Source organism: Vicia villosa, unplaced genomic scaffold (assembly GCF_029867415.1).
Source record: "Vicia villosa cultivar HV-30 ecotype Madison, WI unplaced genomic scaffold, Vvil1.0 ctg.000825F_1_1, whole genome shotgun sequence".
NCBI lineage: Eukaryota > Viridiplantae > Streptophyta > Magnoliopsida > Fabales > Fabaceae > Vicia > Vicia villosa.
In genome coordinates this window covers 681,136-696,388 of record NW_026705363.1, presented here as the reverse complement: position 1 = coordinate 696,388, position 15,253 = coordinate 681,136, and the positions used below count along the sequence as shown (strand labels likewise).

The following is a 15,253-nucleotide window of genomic DNA, read 5'->3' as shown; positions in this document are numbered from 1 at the left end:
AGAAAATTACGCAAAGTTTGCAAAACATGGAGAAAAAGAAGAAGAAGAAGAAGAAGAAGAAGAGATGATGTTAATGGTTACAACATGAGATGAATAAAGATTCAAGGACCAATGGTACTTGAAATTAGGATGCTTATCACATATGTTTCGAAGGAAAGGTTGGTTTGTCAACATAAAACCCTCGACGGAGAACATGGTGAAATTTGCAAATGACAACACTCAAGCAGCTGAAGGTATTGGTGATGTTCTGATTATGGGGAAATATGGCATAAGATCAGTAATTTCCAATGTGTTATACATACCAGATATGAAAAGCAATTTGCTCAACATAGGGTAGTTTATCAAAAATAACTACAAGGTGCCGATTAAAGATAAGATGATGAGAGTTGTTAACTCAAGTGGAAGGTTAATCTTGAAGGCTCCTATGTCTCATAATAGAACCTTCAAGAATGAACTTAATATGATGGAGCACAAATGCCTTGTGACTGCAGCTACCGGAGATGAATGGATATGGAACTATCGACTTGTCCATCTCAACTTCAAAGACATTAACAGCTTGAAAAGAAGAATTATGGTTTAAGGATTACCAAAAATTGGCATTCCAAACGAAGTAGGAGAGAAATGTATCCAGGCAAAGCAGCACAAGAACAACTTCAACAAGGATACAGGAAGCAAGTCGAAGGAAATCCTTGAAGTCATATACTCTGATGTATGTGGTCCTATTCAAGTGGATTCAATTGGAGGTAACAAATACTTTGTCACATTCATAGATGATTTTTGTCGAAAACTTTGGACTTACCTGATCAAGAAGAAAAGTGAAATGATCGAGGTATTTTCCAAATTTAAATATATGGTCAAAAGACAAAGTGGTCGAAAACTCAAGATTCTGAGGACTGATGGTGGTTGAATGTATGTGTCAAAAGACTTCGAAATATTATGTGAAAAAGAAGGGATTGTACATGAGGTGGTTCCACCCTACACTCCACAACATAATGGAATTGCAGAAAGGAAGAAGCGAACCATCATGAACATGGTAAGAAGTATGTTGAAAGACAAGCAAGAATGTGTGATTACATCAGATGATGCAGTCGATAATGAAGGTGAGCTGGTACACTATGCTTTCTATACAGATGTCAAACAAGTCAATGCAATTAAGGAATTGAAGGATTCTAAGTGGATGAAAGCTATGAATGAGGAACTGAAGTCCATCGAAGTCAACAACACTTAGTCACTTGTCAAATTTCCTCAAAGCAAGAAGGAAATTGATGTGAAGTGGGTATACAAGGTGAGGTTGAATCCCAAACATGAAGTAACTCGACACAAGGAAAAACTAGTGGGGAAAGGATTTCGTCAAAAAGAAAGAATCAAATTCGATGAAGTTTTTCATGTGATGCTAGGATCCAAACAATCAGGTTAGTTGTTGGTCTAGCAAACATGAAAAATTGGCACATGTGTCAGATGGATGTGAAATGTGCATTCCTGAATAGCCCCTTAGACAAAGAAGTTAATGTTGCACAACCAGTTAGGTTTGTGAAACATGGCAAAGAGAGAAAGGTTTACAAGCTGCATTAAGTCCTGTATGGATTCAACAAGCTCCAAGAGCTTGGAATAAGAATATTGACAGTTTTATAAGGGAGAATGAATAGTGAATTGCTTGTGCTATGTCTCTATGTCGATGACTTATTAGAATAGGTAGCTACTAGAAAGAGATCGAAGACTTCAAAGGGGATCTTATCAAGGAATTCAAAATGTCTGATATGAGCGACATTTTATATATTCTTGGCATCTAGTTCTACAAGAGTAGTGGGGTTTTAATGATGCATCCAAGAAGATGTACAAGTGAAATACTCATGAGATTTGATATGGAAGATACAAATCGACTTCAACACCTGCAAAACCGATACTGCAATTGTCAAAAGACTCAAATGAAGATAATGTTGACTTAACATAGTATAGAAGACTTATTGGGTCATTAAGATACATTTGTCACACCAGGCCTGGCTTAGCATATAGTGTAATTATTGTAAGTAGATTCATGCAGAAGCCAAAGGTATCACATCTAGCAGCGTCGAAGAGGATACTAAGGTATCTGAAAGGAAATCTCAACTATGGCATTCTATTTCCTGCCACTGTGGAAGAAAAAGAATGTAAATTAGTGGGTTACACTGATTCAAGGTTGTGTAGTGATGCTGAGGATAAAAAATTCACAGTTGGTTATGTGCTTATGCTAGGTGGTGCACTAGTTACTTTGAGTTCGAGAAAAGAACAGGTAGTGGCATTATCTCCATGTGAAACAGAGTACATAGTTGCTTCTATTTGTGCATATCAAGCAACATATATAGTGAATCTGGTCGAAGAGATTACAGGGAAGAATCATGGAGCAATTACCATTAAGATCGATAGCATGTTGGCTATCAATTTGGTGAAGAACTAGATAGCACATGGCAGAAGCAAGCTCATTGAAATGAGGTTCTATTATCTTTGAGAGTAGGTAGCAAAAGGAAAGATGAACTTGGAGCAACGCACAACTGAGAATTAAATTGCATCATGACGAAAGGAGTACAGGTTTCATAGTTCAAGAAATTAAGAGATATTATGAAAGTAGATAGCTTAGACACAATGAATTAGGAGGTGAGTTGAGATTTTAATTCCTTGTGTCGAAGTAGGTTGATCAACAAAAGGAAGGTTGTGTCGAAATAGTCTAGCCTAGAGTAGTTGTCCAAATATCGAAGGAGTTGCCTCGATAGGGATTTCGACTTAGGCCTATCTTAGTAATGTTAGCTGAATTACCTATTTGTGGCTTTTGTATATTAGGCTTTGACTTAGGGAGAAAGCTAACCTAAAACTATAAACAGAGGGTGCAACCCCTATTATTGTCACATTTTTTAATATTGTAGTTGCATATTTTGAAGAATAAAATTCCCCACAGTTTGTGGGCAAAGAGAAACTCTGCAGAATTATTTCTTTTTTGTTCAAATCCTAATTCACCTTCTTCCTCAATTATACTTTCTCTTCTCATTCTAATTGTCATTGTTTAGCGATAAAGAATTGCTCAAAATTTGAGATTTAATTCCAACAACAATCTATTAAGATATATATCGTTATTTGAATATACTATTCTTTTATTTTATTTTTGGTCTAGGGAATATATAATATTATGATTTTGCAGTGACATTTTAGCTTTTCATATCTTTTAAAAGCAAACAAAGCCTTTGACACCGATAAAAAAAATTAATTTGCGAGCAAAATACTAATTGAAGTCTCAAAATAAAATTCAAATGTAACAATATCATGCCATTAATATAAATTTATAGGTATTTTTTATGCAAGTGGGCTAAGAAAAGCCACCCAACCTTGTATTAAAAATAGGATGTTTGTTCGGACAAATCTGAACCAAATCTAAATCAAACCATGATGTTTTGATTGAACATTTTATTAATTCGAACAAAAATCAAACCAAACAATAAAACCTGATATTAATTGGTTCAGAGAACAAATTTCCAATAATTTGTTGTCTTAAGTCATTTTAAAAATATTATTTCAGAGTACAAAACAAAATTAGATAGTACAAAAAATTAGAGAAAGAAAAAATTCAAATTATTTGGTATTATCAAAATAACTTAGTAACAACTCATGAAATATTATTATCGAGCCTTACTAAATATAGTTTATTTAGGCACTGTTACACATTTACAGATGTTGTTCTTACATTCTATATCCACATTAAAGGGGCACATGTCAAATGGGCACTCTTTCTTAGTAAAACACCAATAAACCGCTGTGATGAAAAAAGAAAATAAAAGAGTATTACTAAAAATAAATGAAATATTGAGGTCAAAGTAAAGAAGGTAATTTTGAATGAATAAAAGAAGTATTACGGATATCTATCATTTCAACAAAAATTAGAGAAATAAAGAAGATTATAGCATATACAAATATGACAATTTGAGTCATATTATCTCCGTTTGCATGTTACAAAATGGTTTTATTATTATATAATGTATAATCTCATCCTTTCACATCAAGTAAATACATTTTAATGCCTATGGAGTTTTCAAATTCCTCCTAATATCAGAATAATTACTAAATGTCTCTTAGTACATCAATATGTTATGTTTGTCTCTTTAGCTCATTAAGAAACAGGTAATATAAAAAATTTGCCAATTATAATAATTCAGTAATTATTTTTATAAAATTGTCACTCGTTTACAACATTTCATTATAAAAAAGAGAAGTTCAGAAAATATTTATTTATAATAATCTCAAATTCATGCGCGACTTTTTTATTACACATATTTTATTTTATTTTTCAATTTTTCATATTTGATCATGCGTAGGACAATATAAAAAATTCATTTCACCGCCCGTTTTCAAAACCCAATTTAAAAGGAGAACAAAATTTTATATGAACGGACTCAACACATGAAATATTAATACCTAGCAACATTTAAACATCGATCTTCTTTTACCATCATGCCAACTACATGTTACTATATTACACATATGGTCATATCAGATCATACAATTGTATAAGAAAATATTAGGCTTAAATAGTCTTTTCGTCCCTGTAAGTTAGCGTGTTTTTTTATTTTAGTCTCTAAATATTTTTTTGATGGAGCCCCTAACTTTTGATTTTATTTTGGGGTTAGTCCATAACATTAAGCTTTTGTTAAAAAAAGATGACGTGGCTAACGGTGATGATGTGAATTATTTTTCCATTTTCCTCTTCTGAAACCCTTCTACGAAGTGGTCTCAATTGTTTCCAATGAAAAAATGCTAAAAAAATTCAAAATACCTTTTAACATTTAATTCTTGCAAATTAGGGTTTCAAAATAGGAAAACTAGAAAGCTTTGTGGGAGGTGGTTGCACGAGGAAGACGACGAATGATTAGTGCCTTACATGAATGGGGTAGAAGAAGGTATTATTCGAATGTGGTAGACGATTCGAGAACGCGATTGAGGAAGACGGACGATTCAAGAAAAACATTCTTCAATTAACTAGGTTCTATATTTTTCACATTTCAAATCATAAGAGTTGGTTCTTTTTGTTGTGTTCTTGAAATTTCCAAGGAAATTTTTACTTTGAATTTTCATTATGGGCGTGATTTTGTTAGTGACTATGTAGTATATTACATAGTGGTACATTAACATGTAGTAGACATTGATATTGATAAGTAGAGCTTCTTTGAAGCTACTAGGATTGTGAAAGATATTATTCAGCTTTATCATTCAGATTATTGGTTATGGTGGTATAATAATGATGCAGACACGTATAGTAGAATGGTTATTGCTAGTTATGTTGATGACGTTTATAAATAAGCCATTGAAATGAAGTGTTTAGTGCTCATATATGTTGGGCATAATGTTAAAGACATGGATGGAGTTAATGTTGTATTAGACGAAGTAAATGATGGTGGTTTTAATGTTGAAGATAATGAATGTAGTGATGTTGAAAATATTGTTGAAGAAGATAAACATGATGATAGTGATGATAGTGACTTTATTATAACTATTTATGCACCTGATTATATTTTTCATGCACATGTTTCAACGACTGAACATGATGTACCTGAGATAGATATTTTTGCAACTCCTAAAACCCTTAAACCAATTGAGTTTCTTAAACTAGTTGAGCTCTTACAGTTGTTATATTAAAATGTTTCAATAATATTTTGATGTTTATGTTATGCAAAAAAAATACAAAACCAAAAGTTGCAAGTAAATTGGACTTAAGGAGAAGTGATAGAACAAGGGTCCTTAAATGCAAATACCTTTAGGGAGAAGGAAGTGATCCAACACAACCTTTAGATTTATATACATTAAACATCTTACTGAATTTTTATTATGGATTAGTTATGATGTATTTTGGGACCTTGTTATGCTTTTTGGCTTTTCAAATAGGAATCATCCTATTGATTTAGCTATTATGTATTTTTGTTGTATTTTTAGACATAACACAAAGTTTTATTTTGAAACAAATCCATATGCCTTTTGGGTTATATGTATGAATGTAATACATTATTACTTTATGCAAATCTTGAATTTAGTTTATTAAGACACAGGGATGAAAAGCCAAAAATTCACAAACTTATAGGGACAAAATTCATAAAATTCAAAACTTTATCTTCATTTATTAATTAACCATTACAAGGATGAAAATCATAAATTATCCTTGTTAGAGGGACAATAACTAAAAAAATTATAGAATCATTAAAATTACATTCAACACCATTTCTGGTAAGCAATGAGGAAACTCCATGAAACAATCATCAAAAACTTAAACATGTTGGGTTTTTTCCTTTCGTTTTCCAAGTTCTTCTTTGTATTCTTTTTTCCTATACTCAAGGTCTTTAATAATGCAACCTAAATCCTTCCAACATATGAGCAATTGAAACCTCTCAAATTTCTAGATTCACTTTATATGTTGTGTTCAAGTTCATCATTTCATATGAACAACTTGCAACTTGATAGTGCCTACGAATGTTGAACAATTAATGAACAAAATTAGATAAATAATGAAACATTACCCCATAATTACCATTAACAAATGAACAATCAACAATGAATATTACTCCCATAATTTGCACATTTCTAATTTGTTCTTTTAGGGTTTTCAGTGGAATTTGAAATGTACATCCTCACTGATCTATTGAAACCATATACTAGGATTTTAAATGGAGTATATTTTCAAATTGAGGATGTAGCCATGCTTCACTGTGCAGAATTTGGCGGTAACCTGTAAAAAGACGAATTTGGGAAGAGGAAGAAGAAGAAGAAGTTCGATTTGAAATATCATTTCCATTTTCAATTTAGTCCTCCTTTTTAAATCCACTATATTGTAATTTCCACATCATAAAAGAGTGTCAGAAGACGAAAATGGAAAAATAGTTTCACATCATCAACGTTAGCCACATCATCTTTTTTTACTAGAAGTATGATGTTAGGGACTAATCCCAAAAGGAAATCAACAGTTAAGAACTCCATCCAAAAAAAGATTTAAGGATTAAAATAAAAAAACAAGCCAACTTACATGATCAAAAAGACTATCAATAAAGCGAAAAAACAAAGAATTATATTTATTCGATTATATAAAAAAAAACAAACAATTGTAATTTATTCACACAATTGAAAGATTTTATTTCATTTATGCATTAATTAAGTGTACTAATGTGTATACCCGTGCATTAATTAATTATAAATTTTGTTGGATAAAATTTTTATAGTCTGCAAATATTAATATTTATCCGAAAAATTAAGACATGCAGTCAAAATTATTAAGACAAACAATCCAATATGTTTTAGAATACAATTTAGATATGTTGAGCGTATCTAACATAAGAAAAAATTTACAAACTAATATTTCATTAAAATTAGCTATTATTTAGAATTGTAATCTTACTGGATTATATCCTAAGTAAGGAAAGAAAATCAAATAATCTTAGGCAGATGAATCTAATCGTAAAAATAAAAAATGCAAGAATTGGTTTATGCGGTTTTCAAAATTCCAAGAGAAAGAAGGACCAATCTAGATTGTATTCATCTTGCAAAATGTCTGACATTTGAAATTACAATTACTTGAAGAAAGAATCAAAAGAGAATGGTAAGCAAATTTATTAAGGAATTTGTGAGCCGTGCATGGTTGAATTAACAAAGAAACACAAGAAGTCAAGCAAATAGACATTTACTTGAAAATCTCTCGTTTATTGCATAGCCCATTGAAACTGAAGCTTTTTATTTTTCATTTATCTTTGCCCACTTGCTCATAATTCATTTTAGTGCTTCAATAACTCATTTACATTGATCTTAAAAAGGGGGAACAATATGACCTTGAGAACATTATGACTATCTCTATTTCTTTGAAATCCCAGCATCACAGGTTACAATTCCAGAGTAGATATAATATTTGACAATGGATGGCTAATCCAAAATTATCAAATATATTTCCTACCAGGAATTGATCAAAGATTAAAAACTATTTCCATTCTATATATTCTTAACTTGGGATCCACAATTAGAAAAACACTCAATATCATATCAATTTAATGGGACAAACATGACTCTAAAACCAATAATTGGTTCTCATAAGACTGATCTTGCTTGACCGCAATATCCTCCCATCCCTGTTCAGTAAACACAAAAAATAAAGGGATGATTAGAGGAAAACTAAAATAAAGAGATAAAATCATAAGAAAAATTCGAGGAAGAATTAATAAAACAAAAGGGAAACGAAACTTACCCTCTCAGGCATGCTCAAAGTTAAGGTATCGTCATTATATCTCATTCAAACCAATGATTAATTCAATAGCAGCTATATAAATTTAAAATTTCAAGACTGTTTTTCAATTTTATACTACCTCCGATCCTATTCATAAGAAAAAATTCACTTTTTAGATACATTGAATAACTAATGTATTTGGACATTATATTGTCTAGATACATTAATCATTCAATGTATCTAAAAAGTGAACTCTTATAAATAGGACTAGAGGGAGTATTAATTGTTTCTAATTATTTTCAACTAAATTAATTACTAAATCACTAAAATGTTTAAGTATGCAAGTATATTTAGAAGTAGAAACCAAACCTTGTAAATAAACATGAAATCATGATTAGTTTTGCAATCTCGAAGTCCAATATCAGGCAAATCATCACCAAACTTTTAGGTGCTATCAATCCTTGCGTGGGCCAGTCCATACATAACTTTGTTCTGCCTTTAAACGGGGCCCCTGCTAGTGGACGGTGGGATTGGTCCCTCTTGGATTAGTCGGTTGCAAGACCGGATACCAAGATTTCCAAAAAAAAAGAGTACAACTCAAACTTCTATGATGATTTTATACAAAAATAAAAATTGACATAGTTTAGACATTCAATTCTTGCATAGAACTAACATGTATTGTAAATCATAAACTCGTAGCCACAGGGCATTTATAACTCAATTGTTGCTTCACGTGATAATACCCAACTGACGTTCTAACCAAATTGATAGTCATTAACATTCCTTTTATGCAAAGACAATAACCATTCCAAACTTCAACAATAATCACATCCATTATCAGATGTTGTAGTTTATATCAAAAATATCCAGTACCTTAGCATACAACAGGATAACAGGATAACAATGATGCACAAACATACAATAGTCTCAACAATTAATGCACCTTTGAATAAAAAATGTAAAGGAAATAGAAAGCTAACAAAAAAAATCCAGTTCACAACAAGCAAATATCCCAATTTATTAACATCTACTAAGAAACAAAAAGACGATGTATTAGAATTTAGTTATGTAATTTTCTAACCTATATTGTTTTAGAAGGTATCCAATATTTTCAACAATGATGATCAGAAGATAATGACATCATATCCATTGAGCTGGAGAACGATATAAGAATCAAAAACAATTAAGGTTTCGAAGATGAATGATTTATGCGTCATTACCTATTCACTGTATGGATATAGAGAATGATATCAAAAAAATTCTTTAGTATTAACAACAAAGTTGCCTCTCTAGAGTTGGTTTTAATTCTAAATCTTCATTGTTGCCAATTGATACATTAGTGCCATAATCATTTGTGGATACACGTCTTTTTGTAGCTACACTATTCTTCTTGAAGATTTTGATTTGAAAAAGTCAGAACCTACAAATTTAACCAAAAAAATAAGAGATGAAAGAATCACGTAATAGCATTACGAATATTTTAAGTTGACTCCAGAATAAATTTGACACAACTATCACTACAATTCAAAGTTAGCCACAAATATTAACCTAAGTCTTCCCACAGTAAATACTAATAACAATATGGTCAAATTCCCTATAATAAAACAACAACACAAGTGATTCTGGACAACAACTGCTACAATAACACATAGATGATTAAATTATGTAGGTTGAAGGTTGAATTTGTTTTAAAACTCTATAATCTTGGCAATTAATTTAATTTTTAGTTACCTTCAGTGTGTGTTTCTACCAAAAATCCCATACTCTTTATTCTAAAGGATATACAAATGCGTAATAAGCTCATATAGTATGAGGTATAAGCATCTATGTAACAGGAAAAATTACTCACATGTCTAACATCCAATAGCTTCATCTCTGGAAATTAGAGTTACGCTTTCCATGTGCATAGTAACAATTTATGGCTTCAACATTTCCAACCTAGTCATGTAGACTTTTATGAATGTTCAAAGTGAAATGAAAAATAAATAAAAAAATCAATATGTGGTAAAAGCACATACTTATTTTCCTTTTTCGTGAACATGTAATAAACGTAAGATCATAAACACTTATAATGCACCTTCAGCCTTTCGTGGGCTTCTCCTACAATTTTGCAATCTATTTTCTTCCGCCAAGGATGACCATTTATACGGAAGAAATGCAGTACTCTTCTATTAAACAAAAATAGGGAACCACTTGTTTAAGAGACCAATTGATAATGTTAAACATGCAGAAGCAATTGAATAGAACTAACAGGTCACAACGTTTAACACGGGAAGAGAAGAGATATGTTACGTGTTGGTTGTTGCGGTGGCTCTTGAGTATTATTTTGTAAAATGTACATGACTTTTGCAGGCTTGAGCCATCTCCTTTGAGCTTCTTGATACAAATCATTGATATCATATTCATAACCTAAGACAATAATGATAAATAAGTCAAATTGTCGTATCATTTACATAACATAACCGTGACGGTCCCCAATTCAAAGTATCTATCTATCATAGTAAAAATGACAAAGCACCATGTCAAAATTAATTCAACGCCCTTTCATTCTCACGAAATTAACTGGTAAAATTCAAAGACAATACTATTGATTAAACAGAAAAATGTAAAGTCGTTTACTAGATGCCATGGTATAAATGAACTTGGATAATCAAATCAAAAGGAATAGAGCATTTTTTTGGTTCTGAAACAGTGGAGATTGCTGCGTTATAGTGAAAACCGTGATTTGGTCTAAGACGGGGCTCGAAAATCGAAAGAAAAGCGAAAAGGTTATAGAAATAAAATTGAAGAAATGAAGGTTAATGTGTTTAGTGTTTGGATAGATAACAATAATAATATAGTAATAGAAATTGCAAATATAACAAAGATGAACGAATCGAAAGCAACGTGAACTGGGAGAAGAAATTGGTCATATTTATATAATTGAAATCATCAGAAATCAGCATAAATCAACAAAAAATTTAAATTAATTACCTGGAAAATTGAGAAGATTACATTGATGAGGAGATGAAGAACGACATGATTTTGGAGGAGGAGGTTTCAACGGAGCGTGACGGTGCATCGCTGTTGTGAGAGGTGAATGGAATGGAGGTTTCGATGGTTAAGGTTTTGTTGGAAGAGGAAATGGAACGACGTGGTTGGGAGGATAAGAGGAGTGAATTGGGTTTGAGAAAAATGAATCGTGATGCTCCCTCTGTACCAAGCTAAAGGATATTTAAATATTTTACGCTTCTCCCAACAGTCTATTTGGATCCCAATTGATACCAATAACTTTACATCTCTCAATGTGACTATTGAGTTTCCATGTAACGTGTATCTGGTCATCATGAGTATTAAGAATTAATAAAATAATTAATTAAACATTTAAAAAACTAATTAAAGATGATTATAGTAAAATTACTATTAATAGCAGTTCTTAAAGTAGTAAACCTTCTAATTAAATGACAAATGGAAAACTTGCCAAAAAAAACTCATCTTGCTTTATTATATTCTATGATTGTTGAATAAAGTATATTTTAGTAAAGATAAAAAAATATTATTAAAAATAAACTAAGTATAAGAAGTGCCTAAAAGAAAAAACTGCATAAAAAGTTCCAATCGAATATCACGATAACAACAAATGAATGATTGAATATGTTGTAATTTGATAGCCATCGCAAAATACAAACGCACAAAGTACAACAAAATATTAGAAAACATGCATCCACTAACCACCCAAACACATAATAGGATGTGTCCATCATTGACTAATATCAAGTTTTTGATAGAAAACAAATACAACGAATAAAAGATTGTATCACATACAGAAAATATTGATTCCAAAATAAATTGGGAGTATAGGCTTCTCTTGTATGTTGTGAATATCTAAAATGAAAAAAAGGTTAGTATTCGAGGGCGGAATAAAAAATAAGTAGTGATTTATTTTAGACATGTGAATATCATTTTATGTTTTCCTGATTATTATACTTCACAAATATGCCACCTTGATTTCACAATTAAACTGATTTACTGATGAAGATCTATATGGGAATGGGAGGAACATTGACACACTTTGGTTTTTCTATTTATTACTGATATACTTCACAAATATGAGATCAAGATAAACAACTTAACACACTTTGTTTTTGGATGGAAAATTTAATGGTTTTTATGTTTATTTATATTTCAATATGTGGAAATAACTCAGATGAATGAACAATCTTCTAGAAGTCATTTCGTATTCACTCACTATAATCATAAACCTAGAGTAGTTGATAGTTGAAACACTCAAATAGTTTGCTTTAGAATTTGTTTGCTTTTGACCATTCAAATTTCCTTCACAAGCGTGTTTTGTAATCACAATATCGATTATAGATCATTTACCATAATCATTGAATCAGAGCAGCTAATCTACTAAATCATACGCCACTATTAGAAAAATTTATAAATGTGTTGCCAACATAATGCAATAAAGCTTTATAAAACTATTGTGGATAATTCATAAATAATAGGCTAGAATTGATATGGAGATGTTGAAGGATAGAAAAACACTTAGAAAGGGGGGTTTGAATAAGTGTGACTTTAAAAACTTGTAAGATAAAAACAATGAACACAATTATTTTTATCCTAGTTCGTTGTTAACGAAACTACTCCAGTCCACCCCCTTAGAGTGATTTACCTCAACTGAGGATTTAATCCACTAATCCAACTGATTACAATGGTTATCCACTTAGAAAACTTCTAAGTCTTATAGAGTATACATATCACAACTTGATCACTCTAGGAAATCACCACTTAGAAAACTTCTAAGTCTTCTAGAGTCTACAGATCACAACTTGATCACTCTAGGAACCTTTTACAAACAATGTAAAATAATGTTTACAAGAGTATAGATTTCTTCTTATAATGCTATAATCACAACTGTGATATTTCTCTTAAGTTCTAAGCTTAACACTCACTAAATATTACAAGAGTTTGTGAGGTTGAAGATGAAGTCCGTGAGCTTTGAATTTGACAGCGTTTTGGTATTTTGCGCAAGTGTTCTCTGTGCTGCTTCTGATCAGAACTTCTATATATAAGCATTGAGAGAAGATGACCATTGGGTTGCATTTAATGCTTTGCGTGAATAGTACAACTTTGAATTTAATGTTTCACACTTTTGTCAACTACCTCGAGTCATGCTTTTGTTGCTTTTACTGACTTTGCCTTTTGTAGCTTCTAACGTTCCTTTTGTCAGTCAGAGATTAGACTTAATAGCCTGTCATCTTGTACTTGCTTCTGGACTCAGATTTGTGAATAACAACGTTTGAATATCAGAGTCAATCAGCATGGTGCAGAGCATCTTCTTGTCTTCTGACTTTGAAGAGCTTGAGCGTGATACCATAAGAACTTCAGTGCTTCTACTTCTGACTTCATGTTCTTCCGATGCTTCATAGTTCATATTCTGATTTTGCTTAACCATCTTCTGATGTCTTGCCAGAGCATGTTCTGATGTAGCCATCCAGAACCTTCTGAGTCAGTGCTTCTGAGCGCTGAATTGTGCATACTCTTTATGTATTTCCTGAAATGGAAAATGCAAAGGATTAGAGTACCACATTGTCTTATACAAAATTCATATATAATGTTATCATCAAAACATAGAATATTGATCAGAACAAATCTTGTTCTAACAGATGTGTTATGTGTTTTAGCATATTGTTATTGCATAGGACTTGGAAGTGCATATGATATAAATTTGATTCATTGATTCAACCACAAAACTCTAATTCAATTGCATATATCATAGTTTTGTCGTTTTTTAACACACTTTATGTAGAAACTGTTTTTGAAACATACTTTTCTAATATTGATGTCAACAACATTTATATCTTTTGATACAATTTAGGGACTGTTTTTTATGTCAACAACTTTATCCAGCAGTTGGATTTCTCAGCATCTGCTACGATGTACAATGTTCAATACTGATTCCAACGGTTTCAATGCTTTTTGGTTTGAAGCACTTTAGATTATTTTTCAACTTCATGTCATTAGGTAATCCAATTAGTGCATTACTTTCCTCAGCACTTCTGATTGAACGTGTGTATATATATATATATATATATATATATATATATATATATATATATATATATATATATATATATATATATATATATATATATATGATAGTAAGTATGCAAAGCAACAAGCTTTTGGTTTCATTGCTTCAAGTTTTTCATGTGTTGGTCTAGATTGTTTTAAGATTACCTTTCTCATACTTGTTGTTGTCTGTGTTTCTCGTACAATATCCAACATTATCTCACACTTTTGAATTATTTTAGACATGTGAATTAAGAGGAAGACTTAACAAAAATAATAAGATATATATTCTTTCACTAGCATTCATATGTAACACACAACCAACTACAACTATACTCTTTATTAACATTATTATTAAAGTAAACATAATTTTTTAAGAACACTCACATACAATACCAAAAAAGTCAATGCTCATGAATCCTTTTTAAAGATAATTTTTTAATTCAAAAGTTTTTGAATTCAAATTCTATTGTAAATAGTTTTTGATCCCTAAGATATTTCGTATCTTAGATTTAATACCATATCTTCATCCTAATGGTTTGGACGAAGTTAAGAAAAATGATTAATCAAATACTTCAAAATAAAGAGTACGTTCAGTTACATTTTTTCTTTATAAGTCCTACGCACATTTCTTGAGAACATATTTTTAAGCATTGTATCAAATAATAGCAAATATCACATTATTGCACAGTTTACAACTACATGTTTAAATGATTTACTACATTTTAATCTATTTTAAATTAGTTATATTTCTATCAAATTATTTAAGAAATCAATTCACTTACCCATGCGGACGCACGGGTCTTCTATTAGTTGTTGGGATAAAGTATATTTTACTAAAGATAAAAAATATTATTAAAAGGAAACTACGTATAATAAGTGACTAAAAGAAAAAAAAACTACATAAAAAGTTCCAATCCAATATCATGATAACAACAAATGAATGATTGAATATATTGTAACTTGATAGCTAGCGCAAAA

At 30.9% G+C, this 15,253-nt stretch overlaps 1 protein-coding gene across 1 annotated transcript; it reads left to right on the top strand.

The window, feature by feature from the left end:
• The first annotated feature begins 907 nt into the window (after positions 1-907).
• Positions 908-1,228, top strand: LOC131631445 (uncharacterized). Its single transcript, XM_058902242.1, has one exon. It carries the CDS (start codon positions 908-910, stop codon positions 1,226-1,228), a length of 321 nt encoding a protein of 106 aa, XP_058758225.1.
• Positions 1,229-15,253: the final 14,025 nt, after the last annotated feature.

Bases quoted from the DNA above. Each gene is read 5' to 3' on its own strand.
- LOC131631445 (XM_058902242.1), top strand. From the start codon at position 908: ATGTATGTGTCAAAAGACTTCGAAATATTATGTGAAAAAGAAGGGATT.